The 27,605-nt window shown below is 41.7% G+C and overlaps 2 protein-coding genes across 3 annotated transcripts in view; one reads left to right on the top strand and one right to left on the bottom strand.

Moving 5' to 3' along the window:
• LOC139218973 (ras-GEF domain-containing family member 1B-B-like) overlaps nucleotides 1–16,428 on the top strand; it is a 29,655-nt gene extending 13,227 nt beyond the window's left edge. For both annotated transcript variants that reach the window (XM_070850730.1, XM_070850731.1), the window contains exons 2-14: nucleotides 8,931–9,452; nucleotides 9,569–9,691; nucleotides 10,082–10,219; nucleotides 10,423–10,638; nucleotides 11,151–11,225; nucleotides 13,004–13,096; nucleotides 13,201–13,303; nucleotides 13,702–13,781; nucleotides 13,894–13,989; nucleotides 14,088–14,183; nucleotides 14,458–14,581; nucleotides 14,671–14,743; nucleotides 14,900–16,428. In XM_070850730.1, coding sequence (XP_070706831.1) covers nucleotides 8,937–9,452; nucleotides 9,569–9,691; nucleotides 10,082–10,219; nucleotides 10,423–10,638; nucleotides 11,151–11,225; nucleotides 13,004–13,096; nucleotides 13,201–13,303; nucleotides 13,702–13,781; nucleotides 13,894–13,989; nucleotides 14,088–14,183; nucleotides 14,458–14,581; nucleotides 14,671–14,743; nucleotides 14,900–14,933 — 1,767 coding nt within the window. In that variant the 5' untranslated portion in view covers nucleotides 8,931–8,936 and the 3' untranslated portion in view covers nucleotides 14,934–16,428. The remainder of the gene's footprint in view (nucleotides 1–8,930; nucleotides 9,453–9,568; nucleotides 9,692–10,081; nucleotides 10,220–10,422; nucleotides 10,639–11,150; nucleotides 11,226–13,003; nucleotides 13,097–13,200; nucleotides 13,304–13,701; nucleotides 13,782–13,893; nucleotides 13,990–14,087; nucleotides 14,184–14,457; nucleotides 14,582–14,670; nucleotides 14,744–14,899) is intronic.
• Nucleotides 16,429–16,517: 89 nt separating this feature from the next.
• On the bottom strand, nucleotides 16,518–26,127 carry LOC139218849 (anthrax toxin receptor 2-like). The gene is made up of 17 exons (XM_070850568.1): nucleotides 25,921–26,127; nucleotides 25,318–25,389; nucleotides 24,335–24,406; nucleotides 24,142–24,223; nucleotides 23,794–23,898; nucleotides 23,019–23,087; nucleotides 21,731–21,811; nucleotides 21,586–21,646; nucleotides 20,951–21,046; nucleotides 20,067–20,136; nucleotides 18,653–18,731; nucleotides 18,442–18,537; nucleotides 18,290–18,340; nucleotides 17,559–17,654; nucleotides 17,281–17,454; nucleotides 16,991–17,071; nucleotides 16,518–16,663 (listed from the first exon to the last, which is right to left on the bottom strand). Exons 1-17 carry the CDS (start codon nucleotides 26,043–26,045, stop codon nucleotides 16,625–16,627), a joined length of 1,449 nt encoding a protein of 482 aa, XP_070706669.1. The 5' UTR covers nucleotides 26,046–26,127; the 3' UTR covers nucleotides 16,518–16,624.
• Nucleotides 26,128–27,605: the final 1,478 nt, after the last annotated feature.

Below are 27,605 nucleotides of genomic sequence, written 5' to 3'. Positions count from 1 at the left end.
TCAATGAATTACACAATGTACAGTAAAGATTCTGATTTTGAATATTTAGTTCATTGGAATTCAATATGATTGAAGTGTTCCCTTCCCAGTTTATTGATTCACATATGAAACTTGTAAAATAGTTATAGGTGCAAGTATCAGTGCACCGATTGCAGTGATGCATATAAAAATTGTACCAGTATTATTTACTAGCGTATTAGCAGTGTAGCTTTGATAAATTAGAAAGATTGATGGCAGTGTAGTTTATTCAGGCTTCAGGGTAAATGAGTTGGTCCTTTGGATGTGTTGATGGTGAGTTTAGTGCGTCCTTTTGTATTTTAATATGTCAGCGGTAGCACACACATCTATGATAATACATCTGTCCTGTCTGGTGTACAGCCCACAGCAGCTCCACTGCAGGACAGAGAAACCCCATCACTGCCAGAGCTGCCATCTGAATCATGCACAACTCACCAGAGTTTGGTAAGTGATAAACAAGCAGAGATTTTAGCTTGTCATTGACAAACCTAGCTTTACTGCCATTATGTTACAAATGTGTATAAATCTTTTTTCTTAAATTCAGCATAAGTTGCTTTGTTGACCAGGAAAACTGATGGAAACACATGCACCCCAATATTATTGTAATGAAATAAATATAAAGTCACTACAGTACACCATTATTTAACATATTAAAATGTATTAAGCTACTGTCTCACAGTTGGCTCCTTAATTCACACTCAGTCTCTCTCTCACAAGCTTTTTGTCTCTGTGTGCATCACTTCTTCTCTTACTTTCACGCTTTGATGCAAGCTGACCAGTCAAACAATGAATCAGTTACAAAGGCCTGAGGGAGAGACTAATAACTGCTGATGCAGTTCTTAACGTTGACTATATCCAATGTTGGTTTTTAGTGTTTCCATCCACATACTGTATATTATACACAACAGCACCATATGTTTAACTCTTTCTGACCTGCATGTCCTGGAGAAATGGTAATTCATGTGTCCTCTATGTTTTCCAGCCCTCAGGAAGTTTACTCCAAGAGGGGGAGACCTCATCATCACCACCAGAAGGGTCATCAAGCTTTCTTGCAGCTTCGAGTTTCGTAAGTGCCAAAAAAGCACATTTAAAATGACAAGCCTCACAGGCAGACTGTTCTTAAACCAGGAGCAAACTGGGAATCATTTGGTGTTGTAGGAAATGAATCCTCTTTGACAAATGCTCAGGAAGTTTTTTTCAGTATGTTACAGTGACTACTTCTTCTAGTACTTATATATGTATATATATTCCCCCGTAGGTAATGAGCCTAGATGCCGACATCGACACCGATGCATGGAGTCTTGAAAGCCCACATGCTGATATTGACGACCCAGATGTCCCGCCCCTACAACGAACTGACAGCATATTTGTAAGTTTGTTTAATGAAAACTAGCAGGGCATTTAACTTTTAAAAGAGAGAATGGTTACAGAGAACAATTCTGTTAATTTTCTATATTTATGTCGCTTCTTGGAAACATCACGTGTTAGCTTCAGGTTTTAAGGGGGTCTTACAGACTTGTGTTTTTCCGAGGTTCAGTTAGTAGAAGTGCACTGCTAATGCAGAGGGATCAGCACCTCTGCTAAAATTTTGTCTCTCCTCATTCTACAAAAACAGTTAGTGGTTAAGCAACAGGTGAGTGAGCAGTAGGTGTACAGTGTAGGCACCAGTGTGTCAGTTAATAAATGGTGCCACTTCTGTTTCCTTACTGCTGGAGAGCAGCCCTAGTAAATGTGTAGAATAATGGAGTTACAGTTGTAACATTAATCTTTTCACTTATCTGCATGATGTGTGGAGTTTGCATGTTCTCCCCATGCTTGCGTGGCTTTTCTCCAGGCACTCTGGCTTCCTCCCACAAGCCAAAGACATGCACGTTAACTGGTGACTCTAAATTGCCCGTAGGTATGGGTGACTGGTTGTCTGTCTCTATATGTTGGCCTTGTGGTTGGCTGGCCACCAGTCCAGGGTGATTACGCCTCTTTCCTAAAGTCAGCTGGAATTGGCGACACTGATGGATAAGCGGTATAGAGGATGGATGGATATCTGCATGATATTACTGCCTACTTACACTACTCACAAAAAGTTAGGGATATTCGGCTTTCAGGTGAAATTTCAGGATGAACCACCACCAATACATTTCCTGCTTCAACTGGTATTTAAACAGTCCTCCTCATCATGCTGTTCACATTCTGACATTATGAGACCAAGACGACACCTAACAATTGATCAGCAGCACCTCAACACTGGAGCCTTCAAACAGGTCCTCAGATGAAGTGTAGTACAAAGTACAGTATTGCCTGTTGGGCTAAAGCCTGAAATCTTATTTATCTGTTCCATAGAGCACAATTCTCAAATCTTAAGTACATGAGCCATACTTGGTCATGTGTTCTTCATAAACAAGTGCAGAGTAGTTTATTATATTTGACCAGATCATCTTTTGATATTGCTTTCGACAGATTACCCTGGTCATTACTGTGCACCTGTGTACTGTATGAACTTAGGCCTTCCTCCTGGTGCCAGCAGGCACAGGTCATGTGTGCACACCTCAGCCACTAAACTCCATCCTAGGGGAAACACAAGTCCATGTAAGATTTTCATACCTGTTAATGTTTCTAGTAGATAATTTAGCTACAGTTGTCATTTTATATTTAATTTTCCAGCTTACCAAAGAATACCTGGATCAGATGTACAAGGTGCCAGATAATACAGAAGCCTCAGATAGCTGCATCGAAAGCACTGATGATGACTATATTCCATCCAAAGACTCCACAGATGAAAGCAGTTCAGATGGATCTGACAAACCTATGGGCAAGGTTCCATCTGTGAAACAGAGGGTGTCAAAGCCTTGTAGAGGAAAGACATTGGACAGTACTCCGAAAGATAATGATGACAGGAAAGCAAAGAGTGACAACACGGACACAAACCTGGAAGGTGTGTCAGTGCTGAAGCTGCAGAAAAAGAAAGATGGTGGCAGACTTTACAATAAACCACATTATTGTCTGTACTGCCCCATACATTGCCTTAAAATGGCGAGGCACTTAGTACGCAGACACGGCGACGAAACGGCTGTAGCACAAGCAGTTGCCTTTCCTTTGAACTCAAAAGAGCGAAAATTGCATCTTGACCTTATTAGAAACAAAGGAGACCAGGCTCATAATAATGAGGTCCTAAAATCTGGTCGTGGAACGCTAATCCCAAAATACCAATCTGGAAAAACAGCGAAAGTAAGTGACTTTATGCACTGCATAAACTGCAAGGCTTTTCTTAAAAGAAAATCATTATGGAGGCACGTGTCCAGGTGCAGGCTCTCACAAAAATGCGATACAAACAAGCCCGGCAGAAGTCGGATCCAGTCACTCTGTGCTTTTGCACAGCCAGCCCCAGATGGCGTTACCAATAAGGTTTGGGAGCTGATAAATGGTATGCACCAAGATGACATTACAAACATCATCAAACAGCAGAAAAGTATTTTGAGATTTGGAGAATACATTTATGCAAAACATGGACATGACAAGACCAAACATGAGTACATTAGACAAAAGATGCGAGAAATGGGTAGACTAATTCAGCACGCGCAGAAAATGGGCAGACTGAAAAGGATTGAGGACTTCTATGTACCTTCCAACTTCAACTTTGTGATTGATGCTGTAAAGGGCGTGGCAGGCTTTGATGAGGAGAGAAATCTCTACAAAACTCCATCTTTGGCTCTGAAACTGGGCCATAGTCTGAAGAAGATCGCTGATATTCTTGAGTGTGAAGCGCAGATGGCAGAGTCTGACAATGAAGAATTTCTCAAGAATCTGAAGAGGAGCCGGGGTCTTTATGAGAAGAAGTGGGATGTGTGCGTGTCATCACGTGCCCTACAAACTCTAAAAGAGGGGAAGTGGAACACACCACAACTCCTCCCTTTCACTGAGGATGTAAAGAGCATGCACACGTATCTTGACAAGTGCAGACAAGAATACCAAAGCAGGCTTAAAGATGATCCAAATAAGAAGAATTGGTCCAAGCTGGCCAATTTGACTCTTTGTGAGGTGATACTGTTCAATCGCAGGAGAGAGGGTGAGGTGTCAAAGATGCCCCTTATTGCCTTCACTCTAAGAGACAGCTCAGAAGTGCATTCAGATTTGGCACTAGGACTTTCAGAGTTCGAGCAAAAGCTCTGCCAGCATTTTGAGCGCATTGAAATCAGGGGGAAAAGAGACAGGAAAGTTCCCATTCTTCTGACTCCAGACATGCTCTCCTCAATGCAAGTCTTGGTCACACATCGACGGGCCTGCGGTGTCCCTGATGAAAATCCCTTTTTTTTCTCCAGACCTGAATCAGAAACACACTTAAGGGGATCAGATGCCATCAGACAGATTGCAAAGGAATGTGGGGCCAAGCATCCTGAAACTCTGTCCTCGACCAAGTTAAGAAAGCACGTGTCCACACTGTCCACAGTGCTAAACCTAAGGGATAATGAGATGGACATACTTGCAAATTTCCTCGGCCATGACATCCGCGTCCATAGGCAGTACTATAGACTACCTGAAGGAACGCTGCAGTTGGCTAAAGTGAGCAAAGTGCTGATTGCCCTAGAACAAGGCCGACTCTCAGACTTCAAGGGAATGAGCCTGGACCAAATCCAAATTGATCCCAACGGTAAATTGAGTTTAAACAATATTGATCTACTTCAGAGGAAATGTTTTCCTGTCATATTTGGGATAACCCTGTTTTTCAGAGGAAGTGCCAGAAGCCAGGGACAGCGATCTCTCCGATGCAGGGGAGGACCTGTCTTTCTCTTCATCAGCAGGTGGGTTACAACTACTACAGTAGTTATACCTTCCAACACAATAGGCGAGTGTGAAGATTAACCACATGCCAATGCATTTACCATATTGTGTGTTTTTCTTGAAGGATCCTCAACATCCTCCTCGAAGAGAAGTCTACCATCCGCAGACGAGTTTGGTGATGTCACACCCAGAGGTATACCACAGGGTAGAAACTACTCTCTCCATTCTTTCATTGTCTTTTATAAACACTGACTAATTTAAAAAGGGAATGATTTATTGTTATGTTAACAGGGTACTCAACACCCAAGAAAAAAAAAGAAACTGAGTCTGACAGTGATTGCCCTGCAACAGGTATCTTTACATAATAAAATACCTCCTGCTATTTGAGTTACCTCTTTCAGTTTAGCAACCAAAAACAAATGCTGTTTCTTCCTATATTTTAACAGGATCCTCAACATCCACAGGAAGAAATGAAATGGATGAGTCTGACGGTGACGACCCTACACCAGGTATTTCACACAATAGATGGTTTTATTGTTATTTGACTTGCCTGCTTTTACAGGGATGAAATTAAAGAAATAATGTGATAGTAATAATGTCATTATCTGAAAATATTATCAAAATGAGTACTACTACTGCACCAAGCTAATTTATAATTATTTCAGCCCACTGAAAAAAGAAATACAAATGCTGTGGAAAGACTTTATCCCACATGGATGTGCACTCGCACTCAAGCACAGTTAGGATCTTAAATATGGAGTCCAGTCTACTACTCACAGGTCACACAGCATACTGGTTTTAGAAAAGACTGGGTGGCAATGCAGTGGCTGGAGTATCTACAAAACTGCTGTGTTTCAGTTGCCATTTTCCCAATTGTTTTTCCTTTTTCGCTCGTCTTGGTATTACATAGTGACCTGCATTTTTTTAATTTTGTAAACTATTTATTCCTCAAATAGGACAGAGAGCTGAACCTACTGCCACAGGTGTTCCACAAACTGATGTCATGGCACTTGATGTTCATATCTCCTGTTTATCTGTCTTTATGTTTTTCTCACAGAACAGAAAAACGGGCAGTATTAAAACAAAGTCTGATTTTAGTTTTCTAGCCCTAATACGATGATTTTATTTCAAAGCCGCAGAAATACTTCAACTATCTGAGAGACACCTTGTGTACGTCAACCAACAAATACAGAATGGATTGCTTTTTAGACAAAACTTAAGGTTAACTTGATTAAAGTAACTAATAGTGTAGTGATTTAAGATTTCCCTCTGAGAGACTGGGGTTTGATTCCTGCTCCGATCACTCCTTCAGTAACAATGGATGAGTTTACTGAACCTGTTTTTACATCTTTTAATAGATTCATTCCCAGTTAGCTGTCCTTTTATTGTATTAATGTACTTATTATTTTAACAGAATCCTCAAGACCCAAGAAAAGACAGCAAGGTGAGTGTGATAGTGGTGCCTCTAAAATGGACATTAGACAGACTAAATGCAGTAGAATGGACACATTATTATATATTTAATATGTGTTCAGTACTTAAAACACAAATTGTTGGCCTTAATTGCATTAATATGCAGTTAGAATTCATGATTGTCATCCTCAGTGACTATACACCATCTGTATACATGCTGGAGTGAAATAATATAAAGAACTGTTACAGCAGCTGAGTAAATTGTTACTTGTCTTTTGATCTGCTCAACATTTACTATTTTAACAGGATTGTTAACTCTAAAGAGAAGACCGGAAACTGCTGAGTCTGACAGTAGTGACCTTAAAGCAGGTATTTCACACTAAATGACCCCCCCCCCCTCTATTTTACTCACCTGCTTTTATCAGTGTAATGTGTAATGAGGGCTTGTACATTCTAGCCTGATTGAAATGGCCTCTACCAGTGGCTCCAGTTAGTCACTGGGAGCAGAGAGTCTCAGTGACAGGTGCTGTCTCTCAGAGACTAAAAACCTGATTTCACCTGCATCTCAGAAGTCCAATTTCTTTATCAATATGTATCAAGACCAAGATGTTACTTCCATGTTTCTAAATACTGATTCTCTTGTCTCTTTCTTAGAATCGTCAAAGAGGAGACATTGGTCATCTGCAGAGGTCTGTGCTGTGGAAAAGACACTAATGACCTTCATACAATCTGGTAAAGTACCAGGAAAGTCAGATTGTGTTCGCTGTATCGAGGCTTCACCGGGAGCACTGAGAGGAAGAACTTGGACAGCGGTAAAGTTTTATGTTAAAAATCGCATCACTGCCTTTCAGCGTGAAAGTGCAAGAAGATATTACTGACAAAGACACACACAATGCCCACGTTTGGGTTGTTCTGTTAAAACTCTATCTGACAGCCAGTTGGCTGTGAATTATGAGATGTTGTGAGTACCTACGTGCTGGAGAATGTAGTGTTCAATTTTAAAATGGATTTATTTTCTATATGTATTCATGTTGCAGAAACAAAACAATACCAGCCAGTTGGCTGTGAATTATGTGAGTACCTGAGATGCTGTGAGTACCTACCTTCTGGAGAATATAGCATTCAGTCTCAGCATGTATTTATCCACACTATGGATATGTTGCAGAAACAATAAAAAACAAAAGGGAAATCGGCAGTGGTTGATTGTGTGCTCTGTAGATGGATGCTGGGCTGGAGGTAACATCTTTAATACTGAACCCATTGGAGTGTTCAGGCGGAGCAGCAAGCATGATTTATGAAAGGGGCCATCATGTTTATTAACTGTTTAATCAAACATTTGCACAAAAATTATATTTTAGAGTGAGAATCTGACCTGTTTCTTTAGAAAAATCTGTCATCTGACAGTCTGGACTATCAGATTCAGTGTTCATGTAATCTGACAAAGGTTTCAATCCTACAGCAGTTGGATTAGATGCCTGTCATGGATTTTGTAGTGCTAACAGTGCAGTTTAGTGCATGTGGAAAGATGTCACATGATTGGTCCCCGGGAGGTGACAAGATTAAGATTTGATGAGACTGGTCCCCAAGGGGAGCAAAAATCAGGTTTTCAATTTTTTAAAGAGTTTCTTATATTTCAAGTGATTTTTGTGTTTACATGAATTTTTAATGATTTTAGCAGTTAAAACTATGTCTGTAGACCCTTCAGAAAGGGTGGTTCCCACTAGGCTGCTCCCTGTCAGGGGGTCCCACAAGGTAGTAAAAACGGGTATGTGTGTGTGTGTGTGTGTGTGTGAGGGGGGGGGGGGGTGCGACTCGATTTACGCTGGCATGTGGTTCCTAGACAGACAACAGTAGCAGGATGAAGATGGCTCCAGAGTTAAAGCGCGCCTTGGTCGTGATCTGGGATCAGCTTACCGACCTCAGATCCAATTATCTACACCATTAAGACAAAAAAATCATTGCTGCCTTAATCACCCATCTGTTGGCCTATTTTTTACTTTTGCAGCCTGATGCCAAAACATTAGCTTTAAGAATGTGGTAAAAGACACAGTGAAGCAGGATACTGTGGAAAAAGGCCTGTGTTTAAAAGCTTATTTGTGAGCATTGTTACCAACGCATAACTTAAAGGGAAAGTGAATTTCACATGGAGGAGTCTTTTTAGCAGTTCAAAGCCAAACTGGTAAACAGAGGAGGGGTAACATTATGCGATTAAGTGTAATTACTTTCACAGACACCTCTAAGTCTCTGCTTTGCAAGATCGTGTTGCTCAAACAGATATTTTCACAACATGTGAACGCAGCAAAAAAAAAAAAAAAAAACATGTACCACATTTCCAGGGAGTGAGGGGGGGGGCTGTGTCGTAGTGTCAGAGCAGGAAAACAACAGGAGTCATTTACAGTCAGAGAGTGAGAGAACAAGCAGAGTGAGTAGATGGTAAGTTCACGGTGGCATATGAATATTGACCGTGCTGAATTTGAACTGAATTGAAAAGATATGCTGGTTCCTGTTTTCCTGTTTGGATTTGCTGCTTTTTAATTAATGTAAATTTCCACTGCTCTTGTGTACTTTCACATAAACAGACAAAAAAGGAGACAAGAGCGACAAAGCTGAACAAAGTAAACACACATTTAAAAAAACATGTTAAGTCTAGGTTTAATAAAAGTAAAATCATCATGATGTGATCCATATTGCCCTCTGCTAACCTCATCCTTGTGTCTTTTCTACAGGTCATCATGCCTCCCACAACCCCGTATGCTGGAAAGTTCAACTCTTACGGCAACAACAACAACCACCCTCAGCCTCACAGCCCGTACCGCAGTGGTACCGCCCCGAAGCCCGCAAAGGAGAACGTTTACAACGGCGCCTACAGCTCCACAGAAAACCCCTACGACATACCGCAGCGTCACAGTTCGTATCGCAGCTCGTCCGTCTCCTCTGCGACCACAAAGGAGCATCACTACACCAGCGGCTGTGCGGCCTCAGAGAACCCGTACTCCTCGCCGCAGCCCCACAGCCCACGACAGCACAGCACCTCCTGTCCTGGACGCGCTTACCGTCACACCAGCAGCAGCAGCGGCGGCAGCGAGCAGTCTTCTCGTAACAACTCCGTCACAGCGAAAGCCCGACTTCACGGACACGGCGTCACCGCCAGCTATGGGGAGATGTGTTACCATGACAACAGTTTGGTTTCAGCATCCCTGGAGGCGCTGATCCAGCACCTGGTTCCGACAGTCGACTACTACCCTGATGTAAGCACCTGGGAACTACTGTCAATGTCGTGAGAAACACATTATTTAGTTTTTTCTTTTTGTTGTAAGCAGACTAGTTCTGTTTTCTGAGAGCTGTTTTGCCTCTTTATCATCAGAGGTCGTACGTGTTCACCTTCCTGCTGAGTTCACGCCTCTTCCTGCACCCGTACGAGCTCATGACGCGGGTTTGTCACCTGTGTGTGGAGCAGCAGCGGTCCGGAGATGCCCTGCTGGATAAGGTGGGTGGATTACACGCACATAACACACACGTGTGTAGACACTGTACACACAGGTGTAATTGTTTCCCTCCCACACAAACTCACATTGTCACTCTCTCACCCACACACACACACTCACTCACCCACCCACACACACACACACACACACCTCTGTAACTATTTTCTGGGAGAAAGAAATTATGTATTTCATAAGCAAAGAAATTCCAGACAGACAAAGAAGGTTCAATTTGACACAAGGGAAATAAACAAGAACAAATAGTAGCAGCATGTTGTCTCAACAAACCACAGTGGCTGCTTTGGTGCTGTTTGAAACCTAAAGGTCTATATTTTTATTTAAATAATATCAAATCTGCGTCACTCACACTCATCATACCATATGCTACTTTTCAGATCCGTTTCCGTGAGGTGGCGCCTAAGCTGGTGCAGCTGCTGACCGAATGGACGGAGACGTTTCCGTATGACTTCAGGGACGAGAGGATGATGCGTTGCCTCAAGGACATGACGCACCACGTGGCCCGAGGGGATGAGGTTGGTGTCGAATCTGCTGTGGTTTCATTTTTAAAATGATTTTAGACAAAGATCATATGGGCAAATGTGCAGAAGGGGATTTAAGGCAAGAAAACTAGTGAGTTTCCAGACTCATGATGAATAACACATGTTGGGATGATTAAAGGTGGTAACCCCACCATCAGATCAGACTCTGTTTATTTATTGTGTGTGTCCACTCCTAGTACTCTTGGCGAGCCATGCAGCAGATGACCCAGCGGCTGATCAAACGCCTCTCGGCCCTCGGCCAGTACGAGGAGGCCGTCGCTGCGCTCAATACCGTGGCGATGGAGAGGCCCGCCTCCCTGAAAAGCAAACAGGCCTCGGGTCAGCGTAGCGACATAATGAGCGTGTGCGACGACCCCTTCATCCTCGCCCAGCAGCTCACGCACATCGAACTGGTAAGAAGTTAGATGATACGGGTCTCCTGCGCAGCCATCTGCTGTGAGACAAATCTGTAGCTGAGCGTCTGTAATGAAACTTGTTCTCAGCGGTTTTTATGTCTTGACATGTGGTTACTACTTTACCGGATTTTTTACTCAATTAAATTTACTGCCCTTATTATTTTGGCTCACATTTATAGACTTCTTTTCTTTCTATGTCTGCGTGTGTGTTTACTACTCAGTTTTTCTTTTACTATTGTTTTTTTCTCTGTTTTCCCATAAACCCCTCTGGGTGGTCTGTTTTGGTTCATATAGAAAGTTTATTAATGCGTTTGTTTTATATAAAGAGAAATAACTTTCTGACAGTCTAATCTTTAAGCCCATTTTTCAGGGCACAGCTTTAATTAGCTGTTTGTTGTGATGACTTTTTATTAAAGCTACAGCTCTTCTTCCATGGAAATTACATGTCTTCATCACCGTCTCCAGTTCAGTTGCCCTGATGGTTTCCTCTCCCTGTTCTCTTCTTTCAGGACAGACTGAGTTTCATCGGCCCTGAGGAGTTCATCCAGACATTTGCCATGAAGGATCCTCTGGAGAACCACAAGGTGCATTTGAGTTTGAATTAACAAACACCATGTGTTAGCTTTCTCTCTCTCTCTCTCTCTCTCTCTCTCTCTCTCTCTCTATTTTTTCCGCTCTTTCTAGTATTTTATATTTTGTTTAATGTTGCTGATTAAAAGGATTTGTAAATGATTAAAGCTTGCCTCACAGCTACAAAATTCAACGGATGATTTCACAAAACCGTTCCAGTGAACCCCAGTCCAGTCAGAATTAGCAGGCTGATGGGTCTAACAGCTACGGCTCGCTGCGTCTAGCTTTTTCCATGTAAAGGCGGCTTAACAGCAACACGACCTGTTTATAATTATCAGCATCAAAGGACTGATACAGAAAAGCCTCAGATTGTAGTCATTCTTCATTATTTTGGTTGCGATTGTCTTCATATTGTGTCTGCTTCAAGTGTAATTTGTGGTCTGCTTCAGTTCAAGTTAATTTGCTCTAGAAACCACATGAAAGATCCTACTGGCAGATAGATGGGATTTTTTTTTTGTAATGTAGCTTTTGAAAATACATCAAACGCAGTATGAAAGAACTATTCTGCGTACGTCTAAGTGTATCTGAAGGGCTCTTTCTCTCCCTAAGTGGACCTGTGAGTCAGCTGAAGGGTCGTTTTCAATAAGCGCTGCTGAGAACAAGCTTTCAGCCGCTGTTTGTGACCGTGCCGCATCTCTGTCCTCGCTGCTACTGCGCCGGTTATGTAAGACCCACTTTATGTAAAAAAGCGGTTGAGTCCGCGCAAGGGGTCCTGAAGTGTAGAGGGGAAGTTTGGACTGGAGTGGGCTGCCGGTGTTGTGTAAGCATTTAATAGAGGCATGAATCTCTGGGATTACATCATCACGGCCAAGTCAAGGTTATTTATACAGCACTTTTATGATGTTTATTTATATAAAGGTTCCTCTGGCAAACAGGTTCACCACTGAATGTCTCACAGAAAACCAAAAGCAGATGTAAGTGAGATGGAAATAACAACGGACACGTCACAGGCTCCACTGTGCAGGTCCACAGGTTGTGTGGGTGTGAAGGCTGTCAGGATCCATTTGCAAAGGAAATTACAGAGTAGCAGCAGTCGGTTGTCTTGTATTTCTTTTAGTATTTATAGGATGCACTTAAGAATATTATTATTGCAGAAGTTGTTAGAGCTAATCAGGCTTTTTCTATTCAGTAATGTTCCCAAAATGCTAAAATAATTGGAACAAAAAGAACTACCTTAACTCAAGGTCCACTTATTAGCTTTTTCTGAAGCCGTCCTCCACATGTCCCGGTCATCCTCCGTGGATAAAGGTCGCTCAGTATTTGTACTTATTGTGTATTAATACTCAGTGTGTTCCTCAAGTTAAGTCTTTTTTTTAATTCTTGAACTCATTTGTCTGTGTGATAAGGCACGTTTACAGGCCTTTTCTCAGTGTTTGTATGTGTTGTGTATTAATATTCAGTACTCCATCTACTCTACCTCCATCTTTTTAATTTACTACACTGATGCTTATATTTAAAAAAGAAAAAAAGAAAAAAACAGAGTTGGCTTCAGATCTTGGCTTTGCATCGGTCTCTTTCTACCCATAATCATTTGATACTGTTTTTATTCCCCAGGCGGTTCACTTTATGTTCTCAGTCCTAACAAACACAACCACAGTTCTCTTGTTAAGAGACTGTTGTCCCTAAAACAATGAGATACTGATAGAAATGTGAAATGGAAACTCTTAAATATATCCTCTTCATTGTGTGGACTTGAATACGTTTTAACCTTGTCATCTCCCTCCTTTTTTAGGGTTTCTTCCGGAAGCGTAAAACCAGTAACCTGGAGGCCTACGTCAGCTGGTTCAACAGACTGAGCTACCTGGTGGCCACTGAGATCTGTATGGTATGTTGCACTCCAAGGAACAGTTTCTACCTGTGTGCTCACTGTGCTCCAGAAACATGTATTTACAAGAAACAAGGTTAAAATAATGTGTTCTCTCATTCCAGCCAGTGAAGAAGAAACACCGTGCGCGGATCATCGAGTTCTTCATCGATGTAGCCCAGGAGTGTTTCAACATTGGCAACTTCAACTCCCTAATGGCCATCATCAGTGAGTATTCTTGTGACTGAAACCACACTCATCTTTTTACCTGCACACAGTCAAAGAAAGTAGAAAAAGATCACGTGCTCCTAACGGTGCTACGATATTTATGTAATTAGTTAGTTTACATCCACCTGGATCAGTAATCAGCATCATTCTTGATTTCACATTTTGCCACATCTTGTCTCTAAAGTTGGGGAAACTACAGTGAAATTGCAGTTCCCACCATTTCTTTGTCCACTAGTAAATAATCAAATTCAAAAAAGTCAACAAATACTGGAGCTTTTTGGTGCAGTTTAAGAAAGTTCAAACTGAGTTAGTGGAGGCTTGAAGCGGTGGAGCCTCCTCGTCTTCTGCTATCAGCCCCTTTAAATACTCAGTATACTCACACTTTCTCTGTCTTTCAGCTGGGATGAACATGAGTCCTGTTGCCAGACTGAGGAAAACCTGGAGTAAAGTCAACACTGACAAGTTTGAAATCCTGGAGGTAAGAAAACCTGCATAGTCAGTTATATATTTATTTATTCAGTGTTGTAATGAAACGCAGAATTCCCAACTCTTTGTGTTTGATCAATGTCTGCTCTGACTGACCCCTTCAGCACCAGATGGACCCGTCCAGTAACTTCAGCAACTACCGCACTGCGCTCCGCGGCGCCACCCAGAGGTCTGAGACGGCACACAGCAGTCAGGAGAAGGTGAGATAGCCCCAGGATCCTTCAGGAGAGATAAAAGACCTGTTGTCCCGAAGGTGGAATGTCAATGTTAACTTTCTGTCTTCTCCTCTTTCCTCCAGATTGTGATTCCTTTCTTCAGTCTCCTCATCAAAGACATCTACTTCCTGAATGAAGGATGCGCCAGCAGGCTGCCCAACGGACACATCAACTTTGAGGTCAGTCCACGCTTAAAGAGATTTATTAATCAGACCACAGCACTAGCTCAGGCTTTGAGAGGAGGCTTTGACATGCGATGTAATGTCGCCCCCTTGTGGCTAAAAGTTTACATTTTCCCCCTCAGTGTTTTTCTTTTACTATTTGATTGAAATGTTCCTCGTGTTGTGCATCATGAGCTTAATGGTTTTTGTACATTTCCTGGATCTGCAAGAGCCAAACAGATGCATTTGTTTTAAACCGGTGTTCATGAAGTCTGTCGTTGTGTCTGAACAGAAACTGTGGGAGCTTGCGAAGCAGGTGAGCGAGTTCCTGGTGTGGCGTCAGGTGGTTTGCCCATTTGACAGAGAGCGCCGGATCCTCCAGTTCCTGGTCACCACGCCTGTCTTCAGCGAAGACGGTCAGTATACGAACCCCTCTGTGTTTATCCACACATGTAGTCCACCAGGGGGAGAACAAATGAAACTCAGTCTTGTTTTATCTCTGCAGAGCTGCATCTGGCCTCCTATGAGAGCGAAGGACCCGAGAACAACATGGAGAAAGACAGTCGTAGGTCTCTCAGGTGGGTGCACACACACACACACACACACACACACACACACACACACACACACACACACACACACACACACACACACACACACACACACACACAGACCATAACCTATAATTTATCAATGAACATAATAACACTGAGTATTTATGCTTTGTTTTACAGATCTTCCCTCCTGCATCGAGAGAATCGATCCTAAGAGAAAGACAATCCTTTCTGCTCTCCTGGCTTTAAATGAACGAGGTGTTATAAAGCCACAGGTTCCTTCATATTAGCTTATGGAGACATTTTTACATTCCCAATGGCCAAATTTAAGGTCTTGGACAACTATCGCAGCTGGGCCTATATTCTCACTGACCAACAAAAGGATATATCATTATATGAGGGCTTTGAAATATAGAAATCCGATACTGCAATAACCCAAAATGACATTCATCCAGTGCCAAAGGACCTCACCGCCGCAGTCATTGCTATAACCCTCCGTCTTGCAAGTGTTCATGGACTGAAATCATTTTTGAACCTCATGACTCCGAAGAAGAGCTCCGATCTGGATCAACAGCTCTGTCCAGGGCACTTAGAGGATTTCAGATGCTGCAGAACACTTAAGGATTTTGTTTATATCTGTCAGGATGAAAACTGCCTCATATTGTGGAAGAACTCGTGCTACGGAAGCACGAAGGGCCGGTTTTATCTCCGAGTGAGGCAGATGTGGATCGATTACACTGCAACATTAGCACTGCTTCTCTGCGGGTGTCCTGGCTGAGTTCAGTCAGGAACCTCAGAGAGAGGATGCACTCTGAAAGGAGGAGTTGATTATCGATTTGTATTATAAATACTGGGCTAACAACTGCTCTGAGAAGTGGAATGGTCTGCATTGTTGTCTTGTTGAGAGCATGATTCTAACATCTGGTGCAGCAGCTGCACCACATCCTAAACATTTGCTCTCAGTTTGCACACAGCACCAATTTCCGGCAGCTTCACTAATTTAAATGTATAATACAAGTCAGTACATCAGCTGCATATTTCCAAATCCATTTTACAGACACTGTTTTCATCAATCATGCTGTTTGGTTCTAAACATTTTGTGATGTGTGCACTTTGACTGCGTATTAGTGATGCAAAATTGTGCAAATGTCAGCAACATCATGCAAGTTAAATCAAATGCACTTCAGTGGGTTCTTGTGTATTGTATTATAGGATTTGGTGACTCCAGTTTTAAGGCGTCTTTCTATACAGTATTATGTTCTATTTTGTATCAGAAGTTTAAAAAATGTGTTTTTTCTTTATGTTCTTTCTCTGAAGTGTCAGCGTGAGCTTGTTGCTGGTTGGCTGGCTCTGTGTTGGTAAGCTACTTTGGTAACACAACACCAGTTCTTGTATTACAAAGAAGTGTTTTGGGTCTGAATGAACAACAAACAGCCGTGTGTATGTGCAGCTCGAATACAAGAACCTCATCCTTCTCTTGATGGCGTGAGCGTGACGTGATCCTTCAAAATCTGCCAATGTGTGAACGTGATGCTATTTTTCTGTTTATAAAAAAGCTCATTTTATGTGTCATTTTACAAGTGTTCTTCTCATGTAAGCTTTTTTTTTTTCAATCTTTGTGTATCATTTGTGTTACCGGTCAGGGTACTTGTACTGAAGGTCTTTGTGAAAAGAGAATTATATTTTTTTTCTTTCAAATAAACACAATAACTGAATAACACAAAGTTTGGTTTTAACTAATGCACAAAAACATATAAAGTAGGTAATGGACAATAATGCACCAGAATATAAGTAAACACATTTATTTACAATACACATTGAATCCTGATTTCTGAGGACATGTCAGTCATCTTTGGTCAAAAACTGGAGTAAGTGTTGAAAAGTGGTCATTGTCATGTTTGAACATCAGTGACTCTGAACTCTGGTGAAGTTGATGCAGCGGCCCTGAAGACGACAAGAGACACACGTGACAGTCAGATGTAGACACTTGTAATAAAATATGTAGCTCTTCAACAGAATCATGTAAAGCACAGCAAGCAAACAGAAGTGCTGCTTTATATGATTTAGCATAAATGCAAGCTGTCACCATCCATTACCTGCCAAAATCGTTATCATCAGTATTTATCAGTGAAAACAGATCAGTTACAATATGGCCTCTTCGACTAATGAAGGAGCCTGTGAATGTTTAAACCTCACACCTTCACCAGCCAACATCCATCCAAGCAGCAGTGTTTTAGGGCTTCATAGTTTGTAGAGGAAGATGCTCCTCACCTTGTCCTGAGGTGTCGGCCTCATGATTGCCACTCTGTCATACTGCCTCCTCAGTAATGCCCGCAACGCATCAAAACGCCCCTGAGGGTCAAGTCAAATCAGGTTAATTCAATCAAAAACAAGATAAAAATATAGATGAATAATGGTGCACAACATGCACATCACAATAGTGTGTGTGTGTGTGTGTGTGTGTGTGTGTGTCAGAATCATATAGATATCTCAGTTTTAAAGCAGTAAATATCTACCAATGTGCTAATCTGCTCAGTGCATGAACAGGGCTGTTGTCTCACCGTGATGGGAGCGTACCACTTGGACCGTGATAGGGGGTTGTAGACTGGAGGAGGTCGAGGTGGGGGTCGGGGTATGATGGGCACCTCCACTTCCTCCGACATAGTGACCACAGCGTCTTTGGTTTTCTCTAGCCGTGACCCCTCCTCTGTGCAGCCCTTCTGCCCCCAACGCACCTAGAGATCATGGGTACAAATGCCAGACATGAGAGCCATCGCAGTGAAAAGTGAAAAACATCTTGGATATTTTATATGATTATTGTTTCTGTATTCTTATTTGCCTCCATGCGTTTGATTCCTCCAGCTCCTCTGCCTCCATAGTATGAAGCATCCACTGTCGGCCACCTGTGTTTGGGCAAAGCATCTTCTTCTGGCTCCTGGAAAACAGCAATCATGACTGATAAAACAACATTTTATAGTGTTCCCATCCAAAACTGAAAGGATAGTCTACATTTTAGACCAGCTCATTCAGTACTGCTGCTGCTTAATAGGAATATTTAATGCTGTGACAAACATGGCTGAAGGCTGATGCTCCGTGATGCAGTACCACTAACAGTCAGTAGATGCTGCCTCTATAAAGACTATTCATAAACTATCAGCTTCTCTCATTAAACTGTAACCTTTTTCTACATATTGACATAAATAAATAATTTCCTTCTTTCTACTGAAAGTCTTAGATGACAATAATGATTAAAAAAGAGAGTACACTAAAAGCTGACAGGTGCTGCAGCCTATACAAGTACATACAAGTGCCCAGCCCACATGGACGTACAAGACTCTGATAATACAGATGAACATAGCAGAAGAGCATGACTTCTCTTATATATAAGTAGATTACAAACAGAGAACTTTGTGTCCCACAAGTTCTACAAAACAAATTTGCCTCAAAAAATGATTCTCTTCTTAAAATCCAGACTCTGATGAAGGCAAACGAGCTGAAACCCGTTGGTCTCACTCTTTACTTGTTTTTTTATAGATTAGATATGTTTTCAACTGTCTGTGGTCGACTCACAACGACAGGAGGCGGAGGAGGTGGGCGAGAGGGGGGTGGGTCTCTGATCACCTGTAAGAAACAATATGGAAAAATAATATCCAACAGTCACTTAACAATACAGATGCTATGGGAAGGAGATATGCACGCTCATACAAAGGCTGTAAACTCACCACGGTGCAGCAGAGAGGCCAGAACCACCAGAAGAGAACCAGAGCCAGCAACAGCAACAGAGCCAACAGCAACCAGAGCACCCAGGTCCCATCTGACTGCAGTAAACACACTGATCAGCCACACGCCGTGTACCTGGAGAGTCTTTCTACAGCATCACACTGGCACCAAGAATGTGTACCGACTCTTCTGTCCTGTAGGATTCATACTCACACATGTTGTGGCACGGATGGTGATGGGACTGGAGATGAAGGATTGTCCATTGTTTAGGCTGACCAACACTTCAAGTGATCTGCAATTATTAGACAGAACTTTGAGAACTTTGCTGCATGTTGTACCCCCCAACTCCCCTCCCTGTTTCCTGTCTGCCTCCTCACTGTACTGTCCATTAAAGGCAACAGTTCCAACAAAAAACTTGCAGTTGTCTTAAATTTGTTTACTATTTTGCAATTTAAGGGCTATTCAGCCTCACACATGCAGCTGCATTTCTTGGTAACCTTGTCAGTTCCCCTGTTGATGTTCCAACATCAATAGTGCCAAGAACATGGACTCACTAAGAAGGGAAGTACTTGCCATTCATGTTCTTATCATTTTCTGGACAGATTTCCTTGTTTGCCGTTATAGTTTGCAGTTAAATATTGTTTGGCTCCAACTTTGGAGGTTGGACTCAGCTGAGATTGTTCCAGCTTTGTCCCTGAGAAATAATACACACTGTGCATGAGTGTGTCAGTGAGCGATGGGAGTGTTACAGAGTGGGTGAGACATGCTGGAAAGTGAGAAGTGACTGGGGGACAGATAGAGGGGGAGAGAGAGAGAGAGCGTTTGTTTGAAGCTTGTGAAGTTAAATCAGCTTTGGCTTGCTCTCTAAATGCCACAGAGATATTCTGGTCAGACTGGCTTCAGTTCATCCAACACTTGGAGCTGTTCACAGATGGCTCTACTGTAAACATTGTTCTGTTTTCGCTCTGCGTTACACACACAACAGATTTCTAAGTTCTAACTTCCACCTGCTGTATTTGCACAGACCTAGTGTTATGATTAGAATGAAGAGAATGAAGAGGCCATTTATTATCCACCGGCTCTGTGAAACGCTGTCACACCTCAGTGTTGTGCTAATGATGCGCTTTCTTTGTATTTTCCTTGGTCGATCCGGCACTGTCATACAAAAGATAGTGATGCTATAGAATTATGTCTTGTTGATTAACTTCCAGAACTGAGCAGGGACCCAGAGGAGCTCATGACTCCGATAACTACAAGTGTTTTCAACAACCTCACAGTCTTTGGTTATCACAAGGGTTTTACTGCAAAACAAAGAACCTAGACCGAGAAAAACAAGGACAAAGGGGACAAAAGAATCCACGTGACCGTGCATAATGAGAGCCTGAGTCACTATTTTCGGTGTTCAAACACCAGTGTGGTTTCTTGGCTGTAGATTAAGAAATTCTTGTGGCTACTGTTTATCTTGTGGGTAACTGCAACTACACACTGTTAAATAACCACGACTAGAACGCCATTATGTCACAACACAATAATGTAACTGTACTGGTGTTTTAATTACAGAGTGAATATCTTTCCTTTGGAAGAAGAGACCTCAGTTTTCTGTGGATGTGCATGTGTCTTGACTTACTGTCCGACCTCGTGCAGCACAGGAGCCGGACACAGCAGATGGCCGTCTCTGACTACTGTTGGCTTCTGGTCTGAGAAGAAACAGAGACAGTCAAACTTCTGACTTGTTACTGGATTGCAAAAACATTACAAAAAAACTTAAATATTCAAAAGCTGCAAATGATTCAGTTGGAATAATCTTAGCTTTATTTTGCATTTTAAACACTGCAAATGAGAAAAGAGAAAATGCTGTGTGCCATGCTGTTATGTTTCATTTCCTGTGTGTGCATAACAAATTGGTAGATCTAACAAACAACTGAAATATGTTTTAAATGTGTTTGATAATTTCAATGCAATGCTGTGGATTAGGGTGGGGGCAATTTACCACTAACTATTTCAATTGTAATATCTAATATATTCATATTCTTTTTTGTAAAATGTGTTTTTCCCTCATAAGAAATATTCTACACATGACGATAGAAACAGCAAAACAACGAATGAAAGAAATTCCAGCAGAACAGCCAAAAACAAGGAAAAGGAAGATAAAATCCCTTCATGTCCTCTCAGTGACACTCCTCCCATCCCCCGTCGATCTGTTAATAGACTAATGAGACAGAGAACATCTCCTCCCTCCCTCTGCTCAGTCTAATAATGTCTCCTCTGTTCTCTGGCTGAAGTCAATAAAAAGCAGCCGCTGTTTGTTTCTGGACGTCATGACTCTGAATTTCCACTGCAGCACAGAGATCTGCATGTTGTATCTTTGTACTTGATGTTATCCCAAAGTGCATTGCAGTACCATGTGAGCACATGTTTCAGCATCATTGATAGGCAAACTTGTACCACTTCTCCATCAATCCACAGAGGGGCTTCCTCAGCATTAGGGTTGAGTGTGTGTCATTTACTGACCGAATGTCTTTTGATTGGCAGTGAAGGTGCAGACTATGTTGTCCGTCCTCTTGGATCCACTGAAGCCGCTGCCCCTCAGCACCACATTAAAAGACTCTGGGAAACATCAGACACAGAACATCATTTAAGAGAAAATATGGTGATTGAGCAAATTAAAGTTTACAAGAATAAGAGTCTTTAAGATAAATGCTAATGTCAGTGTTAACATGTTAATATTCAGCGGGCATAATGTTATATTATAATAATAATACCATCTAAACCATCTCAAACTATCTTAGTTTAGCATGCAAACATTTGCTAATTGACAACACAATGCAAAGCTGAGCGCTGATGGGAATCAGTTTTGAAGATATTTGCTAATGAGCCAAATCATTGGACAACTTTGCATTTCCACCAGATGGTGCCGCCGTATGGACAGTTAAAGGATCATCACTAGAGTTATTACAGTTCATCCTCAGGTGCACGTGAATGTGTTGACTAAATTTTATTTCAACTGAATCCAAAAAGTCAATGTGATGCTAAAAAGAAGTAGTGGGATCACCAAAGTCATCCATCGATCTACACCTTTTTGCTGCATTATTATAATCAAACATTACTGATGCAACAAACTCTTCCCCACTTAGAACACAACTTACCATTCACACAAACACTCGATGGCTCTATAGTGAACACATCTGTGCAGGACTGCTTCAGGATCTGTGTGGAGATACAGAGAACAGTACCATGAATGCCACACACTGTGAGTGTTTTAATGCATGGTTATATGTGATGTGACCTCACCGAGTTGACGATGTCTTTGAGGGCATGAAACCCCGACAGCACTGGGAAAACCTGCTCTGTGCCGTCTGCTATGTCAGCAAGCTGTGACAGAAATGAAAAGTTCTGCAGTTTAGCCTCCTTTAAATCTGTTTTATTTCAAGTTCTCATATGTGAAGAGCTTCTCTGGGAGGTCTCCCTCGCTCGTTTCAGTTCAGTGCTTCAGCAGTGTTTAGGGAGGAAAAGTCAGTTACTGGGAGATGAAAGCTCTGGACAGCTGGCTGTAGCTTTCATCTCCTGCTTTAATGATAGTAGAACAGGAAGCTCGCCTGGCATTATCTAATTACAGACTGATGTAATTATTTCCTCCTCAAACCGCAAAGTACACACGGTCAGTAACCGGACAGAAGATCGCCTGCACCCGATAGCTACTGAAAATGTTCCCATGAATTATATAATTTGTGGTCATTAAAATATGCTTATTAATGCTTATTATGCAGCTCAATAATGTCACTATAATGTGATTAAGGCTGCTGCAACAGCAAACCAAACAACACTTATACTAATGCAGGAATTATCATTATAGGATTGTGCAACAATGGATACCACTTTTTTCATATTATAGTATTATATTCTCAACAAATGCAGTGTTGTTGTTTCACAATGTAATTTCTTATGAAGGAGAACTTGTGACCTGTTGAGGAGACCACATATAACAGCATTGCTGCAAACACAATGTAGACCAATGGCTATGAATCATTTTGGGTTTTCCTTTGTGTTTCTCACTGTCAACAGAGCCAGAAGACATTTGGAGTCGTTCTTATTCAGCATAAAAACAACTGTGAAGACACATTAGGTTTCATCCTCACCAACTTCCCTGTTTCCCTGTTTTCATTTCTAACACAATGCCGCCTTTCAATAACCTGATACCTGCACAGAAAGAAATCAAAGTCTTCCATGAAACGGTTTACAAAATGTATTCCATGTTTTTACATAAACCAAAAGCAGCAGAAACCATAAACTACAAACTCCTGCCAGCTACTTGCTGTTCTGTCCTTGTGAGTTTCCGGCTGAACTCAAACATATTAAGCAGCGAGGCCATGGTGTGATAATAAATCTGGGCCAAAGACAGCAGCCTATTGAAGGTTTTCTGACCACAACCTAACACACGGTGACACACATACACAGAAAGACAAATAAAACCTGCGTGTTTAAACAACCATCAGTATCAGTAAGAGAGAGAAGTGTTCTTTGTCCCACGCCAACAAGTTAGAAGAGAGAGAGAGAGAGAGAGCGCGTACAAAGAACCTACCTGTTTGTGGTCAAAGTCCATGACCCCGACACAGTACACTCTGGCTCCAAACCCTCTGGCTTTGTCAGCCTGAGAAGCACAACACAAAGTCCTGAGTCAAGGTCTGCTTCTACTGGCAGACGGTACGTGTTAATGTTATCAGAGAAGAAGGAACTGTTCAAACATCAGAGTGGTTTATCCTGTTAAATCCTGGAATTCAATATTCAAGCTTGCCACTTTCCAAAGCAAACTATAAAGAGTGATAGGTCCAAACTACTGATTCGATTCATGCAACATGATACAGAAATCAATGTGAAGACCCTTAAAACTGCTATTAGACTGCTGTGATTCAGTTGGGAAATATGCACATGTCAGAGAGTCTGCTCAAACAACCTTGACTTCAGACTGCAGAGGATCAATCGATGACTTCATCTGTCCCCAAAGGGCAGTTTGGTTGTGCAGCAGTGACAAAAAAATAAAATAAAACACAAAGACAACAAACCCACCAACCAGACAAACAATGGCTGTTTGGAAAGAGTCCTAACACAGCAGAAGCACTGGTGTGCTTGCAGAAGTTTCTCATGTAAGGGGTAATGTAGAGTGAGTCTGGGTCTTTAACCAGACTCACTCTACATTACATTAATCTGGGTATGTAATTATGCTGTTTATCATAATTTTCTCACATCTTCTGAACTCCTTATCGTCGTATCTCTGTTTACAGTTTTAGCACTGCTACTATTAGGATGATCTTCACTGTGTGTGTGTGTGTGTGTGTGTGTGTGTTTGAGTTTGATACCTCTCGCACAGTGAGTTCATACGGGTAGACCTCCAGCTTGCCATCAGTCAGAGCGATGATGATGGTGGATGACGGTGAACTTTGTGCCTTCATCTGCTCCGACACCTGAAGAGTGGAGGTTGACACACATTCAGTGGAAGAAACTCCTGAGTCTAAACTGAACATACAAAAAATACATAATATAATACACAAAGACTAGACACTGTGACAGCGTGGACCAAAATACCCATAACCCACAGCAGTTTGTGGTTGCTCTTTGTTGGCTGTGTTAAGTTTTGCCTTTCAAAGACAGTTTTAGTTGAGAACAGTAACATGACTGTCTGTGTAAGGAATCATGAGCATACCTACCGCCATCATGCCTTCATGCATGAACGTTTCACCAGCAGGTTTGATTTGGCTCAGCTTCTTCAAACCCTCGTCTATCTCAGACCTGCGCAGCCGGACCACAAAACACGGAGGAAATTAAGACCGATGAGATCTCAGTGGGATCTGGTTATCGGTGCTGTGTTCTGAGAGAGGGATGATATAAAACTTATGGTACCTGTCTCCAGTTAGTGGCAGTATTACAACTGCTCTGGCTGAGAAGACAATGTAGGAAACCCTCATCCTGGGACTGAATCACACACACACACACAGAAGAAAAGTGAATCATATCCAATGTACCACAGTAAGTAGGTTTGAGTTATGACATTTTGCATTTGATTAGACATGACATAACATGATCACATAACCTTTTGGCTTGCTAGTACATCTCTCTATATCTCTAACTACTTTGTACACTATCTGATGAGATGCTTCTCTGTACTCTGTTGTGCTGGCACTTACTACAGTTTGTTTCAATGACACTTGAGTTCAATCTATTCTAATAACATGATATGACGCAACATAACATATGATATGAACATACACACATATAGACATATATTGTAACTATTACTATCCATGAATCTGAATCAGTTGATATCCTTAGTGCCTTGCTCACTGCTCGACCCGAACCCCTAACCCCATCACAGTGTTACTTCCCATCAGGCTGGGAAGGGGGCCAGGCCTGTCTGCTGTGGTCAGCGCCACCTTCAACATCTGGCTGGATGTTTTGCTCTCATTTTTAGCAACCCACTATTAAACCTAAAGATATCACACACACACACACACTCTGCACTGTTGCAAAGGGGTTTTGGAGCAGTTGGTGGCCTTGTATGATGTCTGCTGCCTTAAATAGTCATGGCCTACTTTTCTACTCGCTACTACTGTTTGTAGTTTAATTTAAAGACCTTCAACCACTCCACGCTTGTAAAACAGATTTTTTTCATTGGTTTGATTTTTGCTGTATGACTCTACTTTGAATTTAACACGCCCAGTTGTCTGTAAAGCACTTTTTCACTTTGTTCTGAAGTGCCTTACAGACTTAGACTTTAAATACCCCCAAAATCTGAGGAGGAGATGGTAGGAGAAGAGAAGGAGGAGAGGAAAGAGAGGGATAACCATCACAACATCTAAAAAGCACACAGCAGCCACTCCACTTACCTGACAAACCTGTGAGTGAGCTGCTCCACAAACCCATAGATCTCATCCCAGTGTCCCGACACACTGCCTGATCTGCAGAAACAGGCAGCACCACAGCGATAAATCACACGCAGCCAAACATGGGGGCTAAGGTCCATCAACCGATTAAACCAAACTTCATTCACATTTTATAGGGAAATTTCACATTTTACAGTTCAGGTGCGTTCAAACTAAAAACATTAGATATATCTAAATGTATACACAGTAAACATGTTATACTCAAAGGACAGATCATTTAATCTGATGCTGTTAGACATCATGTTCATACTTAACATAATACACTGAGAGGAACAGTGAGGGTGGGGGCTATAAAAGTGAACTTTCCCAGAGTATGCACCCCAAACACTGATGGGGAGAGCAGGAAAGATTAAAATGAGCCAAGTCAAAGCTTCAGTGAGGCAGCAGAGGAACATGGGGAACTAAACACAGCCATACATGGAGAGGACTGACTCCACACTGTCTCTGCACTAAGGTAACAAATGTTAAACTGACACACTCATCTGTCCCTGTTAGGTCCTTAGTTTCCCTTCAAGCAAACACACGCAACAATCTGCATTCACTGACCTGTCTAAGACAAAATAAATATCAAACGCTCCATCACAAGAAGCCTCGTCTCCGCCAAGCAACGACGAATTCACGCAAACACTCAGACAAAGTAGGATTTTGCAGCTCATCCATATCCGATCCATAATCCATGCGTTTCATATCAGCAGCGAGTTTGTCTAGGAGTCCTTCATCAGTGAGCCCCTCAGCGTCTTCACAGCATCGTCCCACATGGCTCACATGTTGAATCCCAGCTGAGAGAGACCGCAGTGCATGAGAGCTCACTGATACTGACACTGACTGGGCAGGGCGCACAGCTGACAGTCTCAACACCACGGACACAGCAGCAGCAGCAGCAGCAGCAGCAGCAGCAGCAGCAGCAGCAGCAGCTCACTACTTCCCCTGTTCTCCACATTAAACTCAACACAGCAGAGCACATGCTACACTGTCTGCTACTATAGTAATGTAATCATATTGCATTAAATCACATGATCATTTAGCTGTTTTAAAAGCTTTGTTTGTTTGTTAGTGAGGACAACAGATATTACATTTTCGGGTATATATATATATATATATATATATATATATATATATACACACACACATATATACACACACACACACACACACACACACACACACACACATATATATATATATACACACACACACACACACACATATACATATATACACATATATATATATATACACATATACATATACATATATACACACATATATATACACACACACACACACTATACATATACACACATATATACATACACACACACACACACACACACACATATATATATACACATACATACACATATATATACATATATATTTTAATAAATGTATATAAATCAATAAGTATCAAATAAGTCCATATTTTTTCATTTTCATTTTTTAAATGGATGCTTTTATTTTGAAGGCAAAATGATGTATCTTCCTGTGTTGTTGGTGCCATTTTGGACTTGACCTCCAGTTGCCAGAGCTGTTGACAAAAATAGTGCCTGATTGAGAATAAAAATACAAAAGAATGACAGACTGGAGGTCTGGATGCCTTGATATAACTACTAAAGAAAACATGAGATGGATGGACAGTCCTGTATTTAAAAACAGAATTAAACAATGTATGTCTTCTTCTTATTATTTAAAGTGTTTATAATAGGGTGCCATGTTTAAAATGTGAGTAGGAAACTACCCCTCAGTCAATTAACAATTCTGTAGCAGATTATTACAACAGATTTCTATCCAACTCAAAAATCACTCAGTCACTCTCTCCAATAATTATTAATGTACTGAATGCCTGGTGTCTTTCTTTCTGTTGAGGACAAACTAGTGCATCATGTCTCTGTAAATCTGTTGCAGATGGAGAGCAGGATTAAATAGGCAAACACAACGCCCTTGGTATGTCAGAGTGATTCGCTGCTTTGCATGAGTCGGATCCAGGATGTGACTTCCCAACCACTGAAATTATCCCTTTGATGAGACTGAGGAGGCTTTTTGACTCCTCCAAGCATCTCTCTTCAGTGCCAGAGCATGGCCATGACCAAACCTTTACACCTACGTCCATATAAGACGTTCAACACATCCCAGGAGTTATTCGGTGGCGTAGGCCAATGTTGAGGTCATATATTTCGCTGTGTTTGCAGGAATGCAACACACAGCCTGAGCATGTGGCTTCCATGTTTTAA

This window comes from Pempheris klunzingeri, chromosome 19, assembly GCF_042242105.1.
Source record: "Pempheris klunzingeri isolate RE-2024b chromosome 19, fPemKlu1.hap1, whole genome shotgun sequence".
In the NCBI taxonomy this organism is placed as follows: Eukaryota; Metazoa; Chordata; class Actinopteri; order Acropomatiformes; family Pempheridae; genus Pempheris; species Pempheris klunzingeri.
The sequence above is the reverse complement of the archived record's forward strand: the minus strand, read 5'-3'. Positions and strand labels throughout refer to the sequence as shown.

Coding starts and splice junctions, on each gene's coding strand:
- LOC139218849 (XM_070850568.1), bottom strand. CDS start 26,045: ATGGATCGGATATGGATGAGCTGCAAAATCCTACTTTGTCTGAGTGTT. Junction 24,407..25,317: donor CTCACTCACAGGTTTGTCAG/GTAAGTGGAGTG, acceptor TGTGTGATTCAG/TCCCAGGATGAGGGTTTCCT. Junction 16,664..16,990: donor GGCCGACACCTCAGGACAAG/GTGAGGAGCATC, acceptor TGTCGTCTTCAG/GGCCGCTGCATCAACTTCAC.